At 38.9% G+C, this 17301-nt stretch overlaps 2 protein-coding genes across 3 annotated transcripts; both read left to right on the forward strand.

Moving 5' to 3' along the window:
- Positions 1 to 1886: 1886 nt before the first annotated feature.
- On the forward strand, positions 1887 to 4054 carry LOC120294144 (WPP domain-associated protein-like). Its single transcript, XM_039314137.1, has 2 exons — positions 1887 to 2101; positions 2518 to 4054. Exon 2 carries the CDS (start codon positions 2558 to 2560, stop codon positions 3998 to 4000), a length of 1443 nt encoding a protein of 480 aa, XP_039170071.1. The 5' UTR covers positions 1887 to 2101; positions 2518 to 2557; the 3' UTR covers positions 4001 to 4054.
- Positions 4055 to 4071: 17 nt separating this feature from the next.
- Positions 4072 to 10363, forward strand: LOC120294145 (WPP domain-associated protein-like). Of its 2 annotated transcripts, none has more exons than XM_039314139.1 (5): positions 4072 to 4959; positions 7838 to 7964; positions 8597 to 8698; positions 9668 to 9788; positions 9967 to 10363. In XM_039314139.1, the coding sequence occupies exons 1-4, from the start codon at positions 4079 to 4081 to the stop codon at positions 9728 to 9730; spliced, it is 1173 nt and encodes a 390-aa protein (XP_039170073.1). In that variant the 5' UTR covers positions 4072 to 4078; the 3' UTR covers positions 9731 to 9788; positions 9967 to 10363. The 2 variants fall into 2 exon arrangements, with proteins under 2 accessions (XP_039170073.1, XP_039170072.1); XM_039314138.1 differs by having other exon boundaries at positions 9992 to 10363.
- The last annotated feature ends 6938 nt before the right edge of the window (positions 10364 to 17301 follow it).

A 17301-nucleotide genomic window follows, 5' to 3' on the forward strand; every position in this document is an offset into this window, starting at 1 on the left:
TTGTGGGCTTGTGGCCAATTGTTGAAGGAAGGATGAAAATATATATAATATAAAAATTAAAAGTTTTACAAAAACATATCTAAAAATTACAAAAGTTGTTCATATTAACGCCGATCGCAATCCACATTATCAATTTCTATTTAAAATTAATCGATGAACTACATTAGTAATTTGTCTAAAGATTTATAATTAAGTTGATTAAATTGAAAGGTTCAATATTAAATTAATACAAATACAATATATTTAAAATTTATTTGATAATTATCCCTATTCGTTCTTCCAACGAATATTGAGGACACAATGATCTCGATCAAATATTGCTAGTAAAAGAATGTATAAGGAAAAATTGTGGAAATTTTGTTAATATCTATAATGTGAGAGTATACGGGTTTATTTGTAAACTTTACTAGATGACTATCTATTACAATATCGATTATCAGTCAACGATATACACAATCAAGAGAGAGATATGAAAAATGAAAGAAGAGATGGAAAAATCTCCTATTATCTTTCAATTATTTCTAACGCTTCTCATAGACATAGCGTAGATGACAGAGAAAAAGGAAAATAAAAATAACAATGTCATATCAGATCATTGAAATCGAGTCTGGGAGATAGATCTCAAATATGGCTGCCGATAGAGATAGTTGGTAAATCACATGGGAAGCAAACTGGCCCGTCCTGCAACACCCAAAACTATGCGTACTTAATTAGACTAGCCTGTCCCCTAATTATTATGTTCTATAACAGACTCATTAGTAACTATCCAATAATTTTAATCATTACACTTTATAATATTATTTTGCCTAATGAAAAAAAATTAATTTAGTGTAATACCCATGAAATAATTCACTTAACATGTGTAAGACCATGTAGGAATTTTTTTGCTTATTTCTTTTATTTTGATAGATTTAATTTTCAATTCTTTTAGTCTTGGGCTCAGTTATAACTGCGTCGAAGAAAAGGATCAAAATTTTTATTTGATCTTTTGAATTAATTCTTCCATGTTTAGTTTATAGAAATGGAAATAAAGGAAGTTTTTCGTTTTTTTGTCAACAATAAATATCTATCATTCACAGCTAATTCAGTGAGCTACTAAATTTTGCATTTAATTTGTATATAATTAACTTAAAATTGTAATCCTCATATAAATATAAAACATTGAAATTAACAAATAATCGCTAACTACAAAATTAAGTTTAAGAAAAATTGGTAACGCATTAACATTGCAAAAATGATGCAAATTATCTTTAAACTTTTAATTCAATATGTAATATGGTTCATAATTTTTAATTTATTCAATGTAGTCAACAAATTTTTTATATATGTTTAATTCAATCTTTCAACTATATAAAAAATGTTCAATATTGTCATTGATTTTAAACTAATTGAAGGATTACATCGAATATTTCTACATAATTCAGGGACTGCATTAAATATGTATAAAAAAATCTATTGACCATATTAAATAAATTAGGCATTCAAAGATCACATTATATCTTAGTGGCCACACTTCCAACATGAAAGGGGAAAGTGAGGGGTTCGAATCCCTACATTCTAGGAGGGTTTGAATGGGGACGATATAGTTTTAGGTGTGGGTTAATTGTATAGTACCGACCAAAAAAAAAAAGATCCGACCAAAAAAAAATCACATTATATATTTGACCGATATTCAGAAATTATTTATCTCATTATCCCGTTAACATTGGGGAAGGAATGAAATAGGCATCCCCCTAGGAATCTCATCTTTACTCCCATTGGACTCTATCACTATCAGGGAAAAGTCAACAGAATGGCAATCCCGTAAATTTCGCATCACCCCGGGGTCAATTCACGTTCCCCATCCCCCCATCTCCCGCTCACGGTTCACCAAAATCTTCCCCGTCTTCTCGCTGTAAGAAACCTAAAGAAAAAAAAAATCAGAGACCACAGTCCCACTCGGAGAAATCGCTGGACCGGAACGAAGACCACCTCCCGAAGCTCTTCGCGCATGGCGGCCCGGCCTCCGCCCTGAATCCCGGCGCTTCGTGGTTCCTCCGTAGCTTCTTCCTCGCTTCGCCGGCCCTCGCTTGGAGGGCGTCGATTGGAGCTCGGAGCTCAGGTTCGTGAATTTCGAACTGCTGCCCTCCTCGCGTTAATTGAGCTGGAATGCGGTTGGACACTCGAGTTTTTCGGGTTCGGGTCGAGTAGGAATCGCGTGCGCTTCGTGGTCGTGTTGTGGGGCTGGGGAAATGGAGCCGACCCGCGTGCCGGCGACGTGAAATGGCGGCTCGCGGTTCTTCGTTGGCGATAGATTAGGCTAGGCTGTGCGGCTTTCCTTAAAGGCTTGGCTAGCGTGATTGCTAAGCGGCTGAAAGCGAGTGTTGAGGAGGGTTGTCCTTTTCTTGACTGTTGTGGTCTCTCGTGTTTGTTGGGTTCTTTACTTTTCTTTTCTTTTTTGATTTATGGGTGCATGGATGGATGTCTTGTCCTCTATTTATCTTTCTTTTCCTCTTTTTTTTTTTTTTTTTGGTGCAGTGTTAGTTGGGGATAGAGATTTCGCTAGGTACTGTAATCTATGGAGGAGCTCGTTGGTTTGGAGAGCTTTAGAGTTACGGACAATGGTGCCGCCTCGTGCAGCGATAGGCCGTTCGGCCATGTGGGTAATGGCAGAGAGAGCGAGAGTCTGGACATCGACCTCTTGGCAGATTTGGAATCTTATTTGCAGGATATCAACGATAGGCTCACGATTTCGAGGATGGTGAGCGATTCTGTTATCAAGGGTATGGTGAGTGCGGTGGAGCAGGAGGCCGAGGAGAAGATTGGGGAGAAGCAGCTGGAGATAGCCAGGCTGAAGGAAACGTTGTGTGCGTATCGTACAGTGGAGGGGAGGGATAAGCTTTCGCCTATTCCGTTGTCATTGTTGAATGAGGGGAATACCCAGCAAGACCCATTTTTAGTCATCTCAAATCCTCAGAAAGACCGTGATGGGAATTCGGATTTTCTGAGGAGCTGTATAAGCGAAGTGAAAGAGCAGCTAGCGAAACTCAAGAAAGAGGTAAACTACGTTAAAGGTGGAAATCGTTGTAGGAGGATTAATTCAGGTGATGAGTTGGTGGGGTTGGGTGGTATCTTGCTGGAGGACGTCTCTGAAAGATTGATTGGTGTGGACAGTACTTTCAATGGTCTCCAGAGTACACTAGATTCTTTCTTCAGCCAGCTGAAGGATATGGTTCACATATCTAAGACGTCACTTCGTGAGATGCAGCAGGAATGGGAACTAAGAGCAGAAATTGAGGCCATTGTGACAACTGACTACATCAGGAGCCTCCACAGTGAGTTTGAGAGGAAGCTTTGGGATCTTAATAGTTATTCTCATGGGTGTGAAAACCACAGGTCGCTGAAGAAGATAAAAGAAATAACAGCTCCTCTACGTGAGGAACTGGTTGTGCTTTCTAATCTATTGTCCGGTGATGATAATGGACACCTAATTTCGCAAGTGTCCTTGGAGGATGGTGAAGAATGTTTGATTAATAAAAGAACTGATCACTTGAATCGGAAACTGTCAGGTAACCATTTGCTATCAGCTTCTCCCTGGGAGGGTAGTGGCAAGCATGATGAGCTTATAATCACTAGGCCAGAGAATTTGGACCCAGCTCAACTAAAACATATGGGAAGAGATGAATTGATAAGTTATTTCAAGACTGAGATGACCAAAATGAAAAGATTCCATGAGTCCAAGATACAGGAGAAGACTGAAGAGGTTTTTAGTCTCAAGCGAGAATACATGAAGGACAGAGGACTTTCATTGACGGTCAGAAAGGACAAGGAATTTGAAGGATTGAAGAGAAAAATCCCTGAGGTGCTCTTGAAGTTGGATGATGTTTTGATGGAAAGTAACACCGTACCTCAATCTAATGGTGATGCTGTAAGTTTTGGCACTATGAGGGAGAGGTTGGAAAATCTTCTGGCTGAAAATCACCGGCTAAGAGGCATTCTTTCTGATAAGAAAAAGAGGTAAAGTGTCTTCTCTCACAAATTTCTAATGATGCAAAGCAAATCTCTTCTCATTCTTCCGCCGAGGCAAAAATTATTTGAAATGATTGGAAATCTCTCATGTAAACGGGAGGATGCACAAATTGAAGCTTCCATTTCTGAAGTGGTATACATATGTGTCATCAAGGAGATGATGGCATACATTCACCATATTTCTGGCAATTTGTATGCTCAGAAAAATATCAGGGAAGATGTTCATGAAATTGCTCATGTTGCTGAATGTTCATGCCAATCTGAATTTGAGAATTTGAATATGGAGTCTGCTATATTGCAAGGGTTGGATGGAATGATATTTGCAGAAGTTTTGAAGGATGTCAAGGAGAAATTGTGTCACTCGAATGATTTGTGTATTAACGAAATGAAGCTCCGAGTATCACTTGAATGGGAAGCAATGGAAAGAGAAAGATCACTGGAATCGAAAATTTCAGAGAATGAAAAGCTAAAGCAGGAGACAACGCAGTTGGCGTTGTTGGTGGAAGAAAAGGAGAAATTAGCTCAGGAAACAGCTAGTAAATTGTCTATACAGATGAAACAATGCGAAATAATTTCTCAAGAGCTTGACCTCTTGAAAGCGGAATCAAGTAGACAGCAAATCCTAATTGCAGAGATGGATAAAGAGTCAGAACTCATGAAAGGTAACCTTGCTCAAGGACTTGAGCAAATTAAAGCATATGAAAGGGAGTTGACCAATCTAAATGAGAAGTTAAGTTTAGCAGTCGAAGAGTTGAGTAAAGCTAATGAAGAGAGAGGGTTGTTTCTGGTGACTAATCAAGAGAAGGAGAATGCTGTAGTGTTGCTTAGAGTTAAAGAAAGAGAGAACTTGAAACAGCTTGAGTTAATGACTGGAACTGTCCATGAATTGCTGAAGAAAGTAGCTGGCTTGGAACAGAGTATATCAGAAGATATTCAGAGGAAAAACATGAGGTACGCACTAAATTTCCTCTATTTTACTTTTTTCCTTTATGACACATACAGTTCTTTAAGAAGCTGCTATAGAGGGTTTCATGTGGGTTAACTTGTTCCCTAGCAAAAATATTGAAGCTTTCAGTGCATTTTCTAGATTATCACTAGTACTGTAGAATAACTATTCTTTATCATCCGACCTTATGCTGTATGTGCTTGACTTGTAGGAATTACATTATTAACAAAATGTCTTTGGGAGGAATTGTATAAATTTGTCCAATAATAGAAATTCTTTCTCTGGCTTTTGGTAGACAAAGGGAATGGATTGGTCAAGTTGATGATCCCTTAAATATTGCAGAAGTGAGGGAGCAAGGCTGCTTTATAAATGTCTTTTAGAGCATGGGCATTATTGTCTATGGTGTATTGAACTAGGCTCTGATAGTTTGATGGGAAGTTAACCTGCCACACTTATTGTCCATATTGCCCATCACATCTCTGAGTTTGGACTGGCCAGCACTTGCTACCCAAGGGTTGATGCGCTATTTCCCATTAGGGCTTAGTTTATGCTTATTAACCGATTTATTATTTGTTGGTTACTTTTTTGAGGTAGCCTGAAATCATCTAAAGATCATTGCAGCTGCTCGCCGTCAGTGACAGCTACCATCTCTTGTGTTTGTGGATTTTAAATTACTCACAGTCACGTCCACCACTACCACCATTCCTTTCATCTTCCAATTTTTGTCGAGTAATACTTTAGTAAATCAAACAATGGACTGGTTATATTGAATTAATATGAGTCATCTTTGACTAAGCTTTTTCTAAGGAATTCTTCACTTGTAAAGGAAAATAGTATCATGAAAAAGTTGAACCTTGATGGAAGTGTCATTTGGTAAAATATTTTTCCCAGACTCAAAACCTGAATTAGACATTAGGGAAGCAATCTCGGGCGGTGAAGTAGTTGTCTTACTGAGTTATGCATGATTGCTAATATCTCCTCGCAGCATACCGTGAAAGGTCCGCATTTCCCCGCCCAGTTCGACTACACCTACTATCTATGTGATTTTGACCAGTGTCCTTAATGGCTTTGTGCCTAAATCACTTGTGAAATCTATTCACTTTTGGAGAGCTATCTGCCTTGACATTGAATTCAGCTTTCTATTTAAATACTCGGATGCTAAGAAATTATGTGATTTATCTTCACTGAGGAAAACATAAAGAGTTCTCATTGAAGGGCACAATGCATAAAGTCGACAACCTATAAGAACACTAATTGACTATTAAAAGATCTGAAGATTGAGTAGCATGCTTTGGAACATAAAGATCCTTCTACCAAATAGACTCTATTCACATGGTATATGATCAAATGATACGAAAGCAAGTTTAACCTATATGCATTCAATAGTTTAGGATGCATTTTTATATCTGGAAAAGTGAAAGCTACATCTCTTTATAACCCATATTTTATCTTCGCTTTTCTTTTGCTTTTCTTTTAGCTTTTAGATGAGCTGCATTTGGTTAAGAAAATAGGCTGACCAAGCTGCTGTGGTGGATCAGTTTTCTGGTGGAATTATTCTAAATTAGCTTTTAAGGTTGAATACAGGACTTTTATAATAAAGAACCCACATTGTCCTGAATTAAAATGAGCCAGTTTTCCCAAGATCCAAGTGTTTTGATGTTCACACCAGAAGACACCTCATCTCAGTTCTGTGACTCCACTGGAAATGAGGGCTAGGGAAGTTCATTCAATCTGAAATATATACCTTCATAGACTTCATTCTGAAGGGAAAGAAGTAATTACTAAATAAGTCATTCAATAGTTACCGATTATTTTGGCAGAAACAAGTGAAAATCTGCCTCCACTTGAAATTTCTGTTGCATCTGCTTTGTTGTTGACTTTTTGGGCCCCCGGGGGGGCCGGGGGAGGAGGAGTGTAATAGTGTGAAAAACATTGTTAAGGTGAGTAAGGAGACACGAAGAGAATCTTGTTTTGTATGAAGCCTCTGTTGCCATAATCTATTTGACAGGAATCTAGAGAAACTAATTACCATATCAAGAGAGGAAGAAGAGTGCCTGAGAGAGCAATTATTAGGGCAGATTTTAGGGGTATTTTCATCAATTAAGTTAAAAAGGATTTGCCATTAGCCATTAAAGGTGGAAAATTAGAGTTTCCCTTGGTTTTTACTTAGTATAGTTTTTTGAGGAATTTGGGGTAAGTGATACTTTTGAATAGTGAAGGTCACATTTACGTGTGTACCAGCTGTATCAGGATCAGAGACTGAGAATTTGGATACCTACTGCTGAGGGTAAAAATGCTTAAATTCTCCAAATCATTGTTGTGATTTTCAAATCAATGAGAAATGCTAGGAAGTCATTGGAATGTAATGTTCTCTAGCAAAGCTGCCTTCTAAACAACCATTAGTCTTCTAAGTTGAAATCATGCCGTCACACCTATATAGACTATCCTGCATTCTAATAAATTGGCAGGTGCAGTAACTCAGTTATACCTCTGCATTCCAGATGGTGCTTTTTCACCTTTGAACCCAGATCTCCCTGTGAATGAAATGTCCTTATTCTAACTTCAAGGCTCACCCGTTGTTGGGACTCATTCTGGATGCATCAATTTTCCAGCTGCAGATCACAAATGTCTGTATTCTTCCTTCTTTATAACTTGAGCATGCAAGTGCAGTAGCTCTTGCTGACTGTTTAGCTGGGGAAACTATGGGGTTTCTCTTAATTTCCTCAACAATAAACCTGTCAAATACTCATTCAAAGTGGTTTACTTCACTATTTTGCACTTTTAGCCTGTTTAAGGCATAAGATTTCTGGTAGGCTGGTGTCTTGATCTGCAAGTTTTGTGGTGACTTTGGACTAAAGTTGTTTGCATGGTGATTTTCTCTAGGTTGGGTACCTTGGGGTCCCAACTGAGTTCCCTTGGGCAGAAGGCTATTGCACTTAGAAGAATGGGATCTATCTATGAGCAGAGACTTGAAAGAAAATGTTCAGACCTCCACAAAGCTGAAGCTGAGGTAAGCGAATCACAAAGCTAGTAGTTTCAGTAAGCAAGACTTACCAATGCATTTTCACTTGATATGCAAGTCATTTTACGTTACACTGAAGGTCAGCTTTAGTTCAATGTCTTGCTTCTATTATTGAAAACAGGTTAGTTGGTGCATTAAGTCTAGAGGAGCTAATCAAGTATATGTTTTCAATGAGAGTTAATTTTTTATTATTTATTTTTCCACTTTTATAGGAAATTTTGTCTTACATTTTCTTTGTTTGCCAATATTTTGTATCTTAATGTAGCTCTTTAATTGTGGCTGAAATTTCAAAATTAAAGTTAGTGTGAAAAAATCATCACAATATCTCAGGTGGTTTTGGGTGCCTGTCTTGCAGCAGCTTTTTGGTTATTCACGTAACCAATAATTATTTGGACACTATCAGGCTTTCTTCTTCATTGTTAAATCTCTGTGGATGAATGTCTTTCTTTCCTGCACAGGCTTGAGCATTCCGTGGCTTTTGTTTGTCATTCTCACTTTTGGTCTTGAAGGGTAAAATGATAACTGATATTCAGCCGGGTGCAAATTTAATGGCGGAAAGTCTATTGCATTTGATAGACAACACAAGTGGAGAAAGTTAAAAACGTTATTTAAATCTGCAGGTCGATCTCCTAGGAGACCAGGTGGATACACTTTTGAATCTCCTGGAGAAAGTTTATATTGGTTTGGATCACTACTCTCCAATCTTGCAACATTATCCTGGAGTAAGTTGCTTTTGCCTTTTGGTCATGGCTGTGTTTGTTTTTAAATTTTAGATTGGAAAAAAATTAAGTGAGATTTTATTGCGTATTTAATATTATCTCACACATATAACTGATAAAAAACTTGTGCGGACGTTATCATTGAATCTGATGTTACTAAGAGGAATCAACACATTCAAATCTGTCGTATTTTCCATGTGTAATAAATCCAATGTTACATACGACTGGACTGTCAATGGCTCTACATGCACATATAGTGTGAGACATAGGCCGAACTGAAGATGATACCTGCCAAGTCTAAGCTCAATGTCGCTGGGATAGGCTGTCCTTGAATTTGCTCTTGTTGGGGCAAAGGTGTTGGGGAGCTTGAGCAGTTTGAGAATCAGTTCCTTGTGGAGGTGGGTTAGTAGGATTGGCAGGTGGATTCTCTTGGCCTGGAGGAACCCAAACTAGGCAATGGGCAGGACGTGATGTTCTATAGGCATTACTTTACCTTGTCTTATAACAAGCTTAGGGTCTGATTATTCTTTAAAGTATGAACTTGTCCTAATTTTAGTTACTACAACGGGTTTTTGAGCCAATATCGTCTGGCAAGGCATTTAAAAACACCTTCCCAATATTAGCCCAACCCTCCCAGTCACTAGTCATCCTCCTCAAAAAGAAAAAAAGAAAAGAAAAATGAAAGATCTTTTCATTGTGCTGCTGTCGGCTTTCCAGTGAAAAGATTTTCTTTTTCTTTTCTCTGCTTTTATGTTTAGGGTAGCAATAGCATCATTCTACATTTGATTTTGGACTTGGAAGCCTTTTTTAACTGAATCCGTGTGTGAGCAAACTATTAAATTAAATGCTCTCAGAAACATAATTTGTCCGTCTTCTGGGCAGTGTAAACATCTGTATTGACCTGCCATCTGACATATGCTTGAGATGGAGTTTCTAATCCTTCGCCCACTGTCTCTCCCTTGCTTCTTGCAGATTATGGAGGTCCTGAAGCTTGTAAGAAGAGAGTTGACGGGGGAATCTTTAAAATTAATTTGACGGATTGTCTGATAAATTGATGCTTCAAACACGAGCGCAGACTGATAAAACACTACTGGTAAGCATTTATAGCTATGTTAGTTCTTGTTTAATGGGAATCTGGACGCTGAGCCATCTACAAGATACCAAAAAGTTCCTTAACAGCTGTTCTCTTGGTTATGAAGAATGATTTACCCTATATATGGTTGAGTTCGAACATATTGTAGCAATAGACTTCTCCTCCTTGTTATTTACAGATCCCATGCTCGTCTTCTTCTACAGCATCCGCGTCTTTTGTCACTGTGGCAGTTCTGCAGCACCTCCAGCCAACTACTCGTCGTGCTGCTGTGGACATGGTTCTTTTCTGTGGATAGTATGCCTTCTTTAGACGATTATAGGAAAATTATGATGTCACAGGACAAATGGCTTCTGAAGGAATAAGGCGAAATGTAGATGTCTCGCATAGACCCATGTAAAATTAAGGAAGAAACTAGGAAGATGCTAGCCGATTTTGATGTACAAAGGTGATGCATTTTTATTTTTTTGGGACGTTGGGTAGCGTTCTTTGTCCACGGAGCCAAATCTCTAGTTCCTTCTTATTTTTTCCTCTTGTTTTTACCTCTTGCTTATGCAAAGTCTTCACCCTTTCTTTTCCTGATGCAGTGAACGAAGACGTAGATTAGATAGCTCCTGCGATGTGATGGATTGCGCTTCTGGTATATTTACCTTGGCAAAGTTTCCAGTTTGGCACCTATATCAATTTGCATTTCAACTTTGAAGAAGACAATTTCCATCAGGACGCTGCTTTCTAATAGACGTTACCATTAGAAAACATTATGGCGTGACAGACATTTCCATTAGAAAACAATATGGCGCGACCAAACCGAATGTAGGTAATTACCCTAAAATCGAGCACGGGATAAGTTTCAAGACATTGTTTTTGGAGTGAAGATTAAATTTTCCAACTGCTTCCAATGAATTAAGCAAGCAGTAGACGCTTGTCGATCGCGTCGATATCCACCCAAAGTGGAGCTGGACCCAAATCAAGGGTGTTGTCGCTGAGCATCCCTAGCCATAGGCCCTACCGGTTAAAATGAACAAGCGACGGAGGGAAAGATGTTGGGAACATCCATTATTCAAGAATTAATCAAGTAACCACTGGGTCTCACCTGACTTCGATCGATAGTCATAATACGATAGGCCCACCCAAAGTGGAGCTGGACCCAAATCAAGAATGTTGTTGCTGAGCATCCCCTCCTCGTCCCCTCGCCGTCGACATCTCCCTCGCCCACCCCGAGATGTACTCTCTCTTCAGGTGCCTCCCTCCCACTGGTTCTCGGATTTCTGTTGTTCGTTATGATTTCTTAGGGTTTGGTTCCGGAGAGGATTGGAAGCTCTTTTTGAGCCTCGGATTTGCGTGCTGTTTTTCCTTCGTTGTTTCGGCTGAGCTGATGTCTTGCCGCCCGGGATTCGGTTCTATTTGGACTTGGAAGCGTTTCTGTTCGCTTTTTCCTGTGATTCTATGTAAGGATTTATTCACAGAGTGGTTGAAACTCCACGATTCTCATTTTCGCCTAAATTTGCTGCGATTGTTTTTTTTCTGTTTAAGGACAATCGATTCATTATTACAACCAACAAGGGGTGAGGCAAAAGTGCAACAATGAATCGATCTCCCTAAACAGAAAAAAACCAATAGTAGTAAATCTAGGTGAAAACAAGAATCATCGAGCTTCAACCACTCCATGAATAAATCCACAGAATCGCCACAAGAAGGAAAAACCAAACGGATTCCGAATCCTGAGAGAACCAAACTCGCATGACAAGACATCAGCTCAGCCAAAACGACGAAAAAAAAAAAAACAACACGTAAATCTGAGGCTCAAAAAGAGCTTCCAATCTGCTCCGGAACCAAACCCGGCGAGGAGGGGATGCTCAGCGACAACATTCTTGATTTGGGTCCAGCACCGACGACAGCATTAATCACGCAGCTACTGGGTCTCACCTAACTTCGATCACTGGTCTTAATACGATATTCCCAAATTTATTCCCGAATCACCCAATCAAGACTCCAAATCCAGTGGAACCTATTGATAGTTGATTACCCACAATATTATTTTTTTATTGCTTAGGAAAGATCTTACTGTTGTGTAAATGAATAAAAGAGTATCAAAGTCTAAAGCTTCTCTGTTGTAAGACATTTTGGGCAAATCAGGTTGTTACTAGATTATCTGGGGGATAATTTGGCAGAATATTGTGGAATAATCAGACAATCCATTGGTGTACCATTTATGCAAAATGGTGTAGCAATTGGCAAATCCATTGGTGAAAATTCTCTTTTTACCCTCCCCTTTATCAATTACTAATGATATGGCGGGCGTCATCTGCTTGTTACATTTAGTTAGTGCACAATAGAAAAAAGATGTAATTTTTTTTGAGACAATAAACAATTATTTGAAAAGCTCAAGTTGTTAGAAAAAAGAACTACCATTGAAGTGATCACTTTAAATAAAATATATAGCATTCAAATGATCACTTTAATAAAATTTGGCATTCGAATGATCAATATCTACGACTTTTAGACGATGTCGTGTAAGGGTTATATGTTGGCTAGGCATGCTGGTGAGCCACATAGGACTAGGAAATTAGTAAAATATAACCACTTCGGATTTCTAATGATTTAGATCGGAGTTGGCACGATTTTAAAAAAAAAGTAACACTTAAGTGATGCAACCTGACACTCTCTTGACTCATTTGTCTTTTGAGTGTTTGTTTTGTTGGCACCAGGCTTCCTCTCTTTGTATATTCGTTTGGCAAAATCTATATTATACTTACCTTTACCAAAAAAAAAAAAAAAAAAAAAAAGTGATGCAACCCTCTGTAGCCCATGTCCCGGTAGATGAAAGCCACCCAAATCCAAAATCCATGATTGAATCTTTTGACCAGGAGGGAAATCCTATCCATTGTTATAAAGATCCCGGACAAGACATTGTTTCTGGGATCTAGATTGTCAATGCTCTCTTTACACAAATCCTCCAGATGACGAAGAAGATGATAGACCATCCAGAAGAAAGAAACGATCAAAAAATAAACTTTACCAAAGGTATTTTGATGGAAACCCCACCGTTGGATCTCTTGGTGAAGATGGAGAAAAATATCAATTCATTATCTCATATAAACCACCTTGACCTTACCCTCCTCCAAAAATCCCTAAACCCTATGAACCTCTCCCATCTCCTTAGTCGCCACTAAAAAAAAAAAAAAAAAAAAAAAACCTCGCCCTAATAGCTAGTTGTCTCACCCTTCTATAAACCCATCTACAAATGGGTTAAAAAGAATTAATTTTCTTTTGAAATACCCAAAACATGTCAGTCATCATGTTCCCTGAAACTAGAACCGTCACTTGTCATTTCATCTGTCTATATGTTCCAGTCCTCAGACTTTCTACCTTTGGAAAGGTCTAATTCCAATGCCCCATTCCCAACATTAAAATAATTTAGATGTTCATAATCAGTCCTGTTATATCCCTAAGGTCCCAAATCCTATGGATATTGATGACCATAGGAGGCAAAAGAAAGTTATAGCTGTTGAAGCTATTTTGAATTGACAGTAAGAAAATGCCTTGACCCAAAATAATGTTCTCAAGACAATTGACACCAAGCTTTCAATTGTCTAAGCTCGTCTTGATCATGTCAACGAGAAGGTTGATCAAATGGCTTTGGTCACTGAGATATTCCAAAAGACTTCAGTAGATGGAATCTGGAAGATATGTCTCTCATCATTATTTGGAAGACCAAACGGCTAAAATGAAAAATTGAGAAGACAAATCAAGCTCTTATAGGATGGAAAATTTATTCCTCCTCCAAATCCATCTTTTAAGCCTTGGCAAATGATTCCAAAAGATGAAGGCCCTTCTAGGGCTACATCAATTGCTTCAATTATTGACAAAGCTCAAAGGCAAAATTAAAGGGATATTGTTACCCTTCGAATTGTATCAGAAAAATTAGTGAAGAAAAGAAGCCAGCCCTTGAACCTTTTTAGAATCTCTCTTTGCCAGTATGGTCTTGAATCCACTTAAGGCTTTCATGCGAAACCAAGGCAAACAAAGTATACCAACTAGGGGGGTGTCAAAAACCGTCCTGAAAACCGAACCGAAAAATTCGGTTTTTTCGGTTCGGTTCGGTTCGGTTTTCGGTTCTCATTAAAAACCGAAATTTTTTTATCAGTTCGATTTTTTATCCGTTAACCGAACCAAACCGAACCGATAAACTGATAAAATCCTAAAACCTTATTTCGGTTCGGTTACTTCTTCCTCAACGATTCCCCTCTCTCTCTTCATCGAACACTCGCCCGCAGCCCTCCCGCTGAACCATCGCCACTGCTACGATGAGCCCCTCACCAACCTTGAGTCCACGATGGACTCATCTCCCGAACAACAGCTTCTCTTCCACGCTTGAGCCTTCACCAAGACCCACCGCCTAGACTAGCCGAGAAGCATTACTGGCGCCCTGACCTCCACGTCCGACCACACCTGGTGCCCTCGCTGGCCTCTTCACGGTGGAAGCCAAACTTTGCCCATAACACCCAAACAGAGACCCAATCTAAGGTTTCGACACACCCCTACCATCCGAAAACCACGCCTCAACGACGCTTGCCTCCGTTTGCTCGATCAAAGAAAGGGGCAACAACAGCCATAGACAAAACAACACAACGAAAACGAATATTCCCCACACAAACTTTTAGATCCAATTCAGGCATTATATCAAACAATTGGGGCGCGCTACTATAACGATGAATTTTTGGGTCAACCGAAGCTCGACCTACACTGGGACTCTCGACACGCGACGAGGAAGACATCGGAAACAAAACACGGGGCGACACCGGCCGGAGCTCACGGGAGCCGGACGGCCGGGAGCTCTGGCCCGGCGCACCCAAAACAGGGCAAGAGTAGGGGTGAGCTTACCTATTCAGCTTACGCCTTACGGGCGTTGCCAAGAAGGTCGTCGTGTGGTTTGTCGACGAACAGAGTAACCAAAAAACCGAAAACCAAACACCAAAAGCTAAAAACCGAAAACCGAAAAACCGAACCGAACCGAACCAAACCGGAATTTCGGTTCGGTTCGTATTCGGTTCGGGTCTCATTCGGTTCGGTTTGGAAGTTATTTCTAACGGTTCGGTTCGGTTCGGTTTTTCAAAAACCGAACCGAACCGAACCGTTGACAACCCCTAATACCAACTATTGCTTCATTTGATTCTACCAAACAAAATACCTCTGAATCAGCCTTAGCACCTGATTCCCTTTTCTCTAAAACTACTTCAACTCCTAAGCCACAAACAACAAAATCCCATATACCTACTATTTTTATGGCTAATCCTCCCAAAGCAAAGATGGAATCAAAATCATCCAAGTCAGAAGTAGTACATCTTCATAATTCAAATCCTAGACAGAATTCTTCAACTTCAAAATACTACTTCACACTCAATGACATTCCATATTCCAAATGGCTAGATAGACTGTAGGAATTCCATGCTTGGCTCAACACTAAAGTGCTATCTGTTGAACATCGATAAGACATATTAACTGATTTTGTAAACAAAATCACTGGAAGCTTAAAAGATTGGCGGAGATCTATTTCGGACCACAATCAAATAACATTCTGCTCCAAATAGATTTTTATCATGTGATCCAGGTTATTTATCAATTCTTTATTGGTAAACCAACATATCTCTCCAAATAGTTTTTTATCATGTGATTTGGGTTATTCATCAATTATTTATTGGTAAACCAAAATATCTTCTTGAGCTTAGAAGAAGAGAATTTTTTGAAAGGAGATGTTGTTCTCTACAAAGAAAACATCTTAATAAGCAATGCTTATATCATTTTATGCCATGGGAGCTAATCCTAATCTAAAACAAGTCTTCTTGGCTTATATTCCAAGAGAAATTGCACAAATGGTGAAAAGATCCATTCAAAATAAGCAGGCGACTGTTGCAAATGTTCCTCTCGAGGAACTTTGGCAAGAGATACATCTTGCTCTCAATAATCTTTGCATTTGAAGAAAGGCTTTCATAAGTTATCTCAAAAGCAATAAAGAACTTGATAGGGCTTGTCGAAAGCCTGAGTTAAGAACTAAGTGTTCCAAGAAAGACTCCTGTGATGATCCTTCTTGCGGAGATCGATGCAAAAAATGAAGACACTCCAAAAGATTCTCCTTAGGACATGCGAAGAAGAGATGCAAATGGCAATTTTTACAAAAAAAGACGCTTTAAACAGAGCTCTTCTGGAAGGCGTAAAAAACCTAACAAGTGTTATATTTGTAACAAGAAAGGTCATTTTGCGAAGAATTGCCCAACAAGTAAAGGAAGAAATTCCCATTTAATCTATGAGATAGAAAAGTAAACTGGAGTATCACTCTAGGATGATGATGTTGAATCGGTTTTCTCCCCAGAAGATGAACCAACCAAGCATACTGTGTGTGCTATCCAGACATGGTCATAAACCAGTGATACTGAAAGCTCGTCAGAAGAACCAAAAGAAGAGGTATTCTCCATCTATGAACCTCCCACAATCCAAGATCTTTGTGCATACACTCCTTCTATCCTCCCATATTTTCCTATAAAAATATATCCATATAAGTATGATAAACCTATTTCCCTCATTGCCCTTATTGACTCTGGAGCAAGTGCTTCTATTCTTAATACAAAGATACTTCCAGAAAAATACTTGACGTCATACACTTAGTATTTTAATTCTGTTTCAAGAGATACCTTTGTTATAAGAGTATGAAGCAAATCCATCACCATATAGTTCTTTCCTCAATGTTCAATCACCACTAAAATCCTTAGCTCGAGCTTTCCCGGATAAAAATATCATTTTTGATTGGGATATCCTTACACAAATTCCAAACTCAAAATTGTGTCCAATGGACTACGATTCAAGGGACAATTACAAGAATTTGTAGACATCTAAAGATCTTTCATTATCCATATGAACATTCTAGATCCAATTATGCAAACTCTTCTTGGGGGGTGTGCAAACTCTCATTCAGACTTTGTCCAAAAGTCTCCAACCCTTTGTGGAAAAATCTCGATTTCTTCATCAATCTTCCTTTTAAGAAAATGAGGATGTCAACCCTACTAAAGCCAGTCACTCTGGAATGAATCCAAAACATTTATTTTTAGCCCAAAAGGATTTTTCGACTCTCCTTCATCAAGGTTTAATCAAGCCCTCAGAATCTCAATGGGCTTGTGAAGCATTACATGTCAACAAACAAGTAGAGCAGAATAGAGGAAGGATGAGATTGATTATCAATTATTAGCCTCTCAATCAATTCTCGCAAGATGATAAATTTCATCTGCCACATCGGAATTCTTTATTTTTCAACGTCACTCAAGTCAAAGTATATCCAAGTTTGACCTTAAAGTTGGTTTTCGGCAATTAAGGAGTGCTAGACACCTGGAGTGCCAAAACTTGGCACGGAGGGACACTTAAGTGCCAAAAGTTAGGAAAGTGACACTTAAGTATCAAAATCGGAGCAAAATGGATCACTTAAGTGCCAATCCAGCTAAAATGCTAATATGGCGATTTTCTGAGT

This window comes from Eucalyptus grandis, chromosome 5 (assembly GCF_016545825.1).
Source record: "Eucalyptus grandis isolate ANBG69807.140 chromosome 5, ASM1654582v1, whole genome shotgun sequence".
In the NCBI taxonomy this organism is placed as follows: domain Eukaryota; kingdom Viridiplantae; phylum Streptophyta; class Magnoliopsida; order Myrtales; family Myrtaceae; genus Eucalyptus; species Eucalyptus grandis.

Excerpts from the sequence above, each read along its gene's own strand:
- LOC120294144 (XM_039314137.1), top strand. The coding sequence starts at position 2,558 with ATGGAGGAGCTCGTTGGTTTGGAGAGCTTTAGAGTTACGGACAATGGT.
- LOC120294145 (XM_039314139.1), top strand. The coding sequence starts at position 4,079 with ATGATTGGAAATCTCTCATGTAAACGGGAGGATGCACAAATTGAAGCT. Across the intron at positions 4,960-7,837 it reads ATTCAGAGGAAAAACATGAG|GTTGGGTACCTTGGGGTCCC; the intron begins GTACGCACTAAA and ends GATTTTCTCTAG. Across the intron at positions 7,965-8,596 it reads TCCACAAAGCTGAAGCTGAG|GTCGATCTCCTAGGAGACCA; the intron begins GTAAGCGAATCA and ends TTAAATCTGCAG.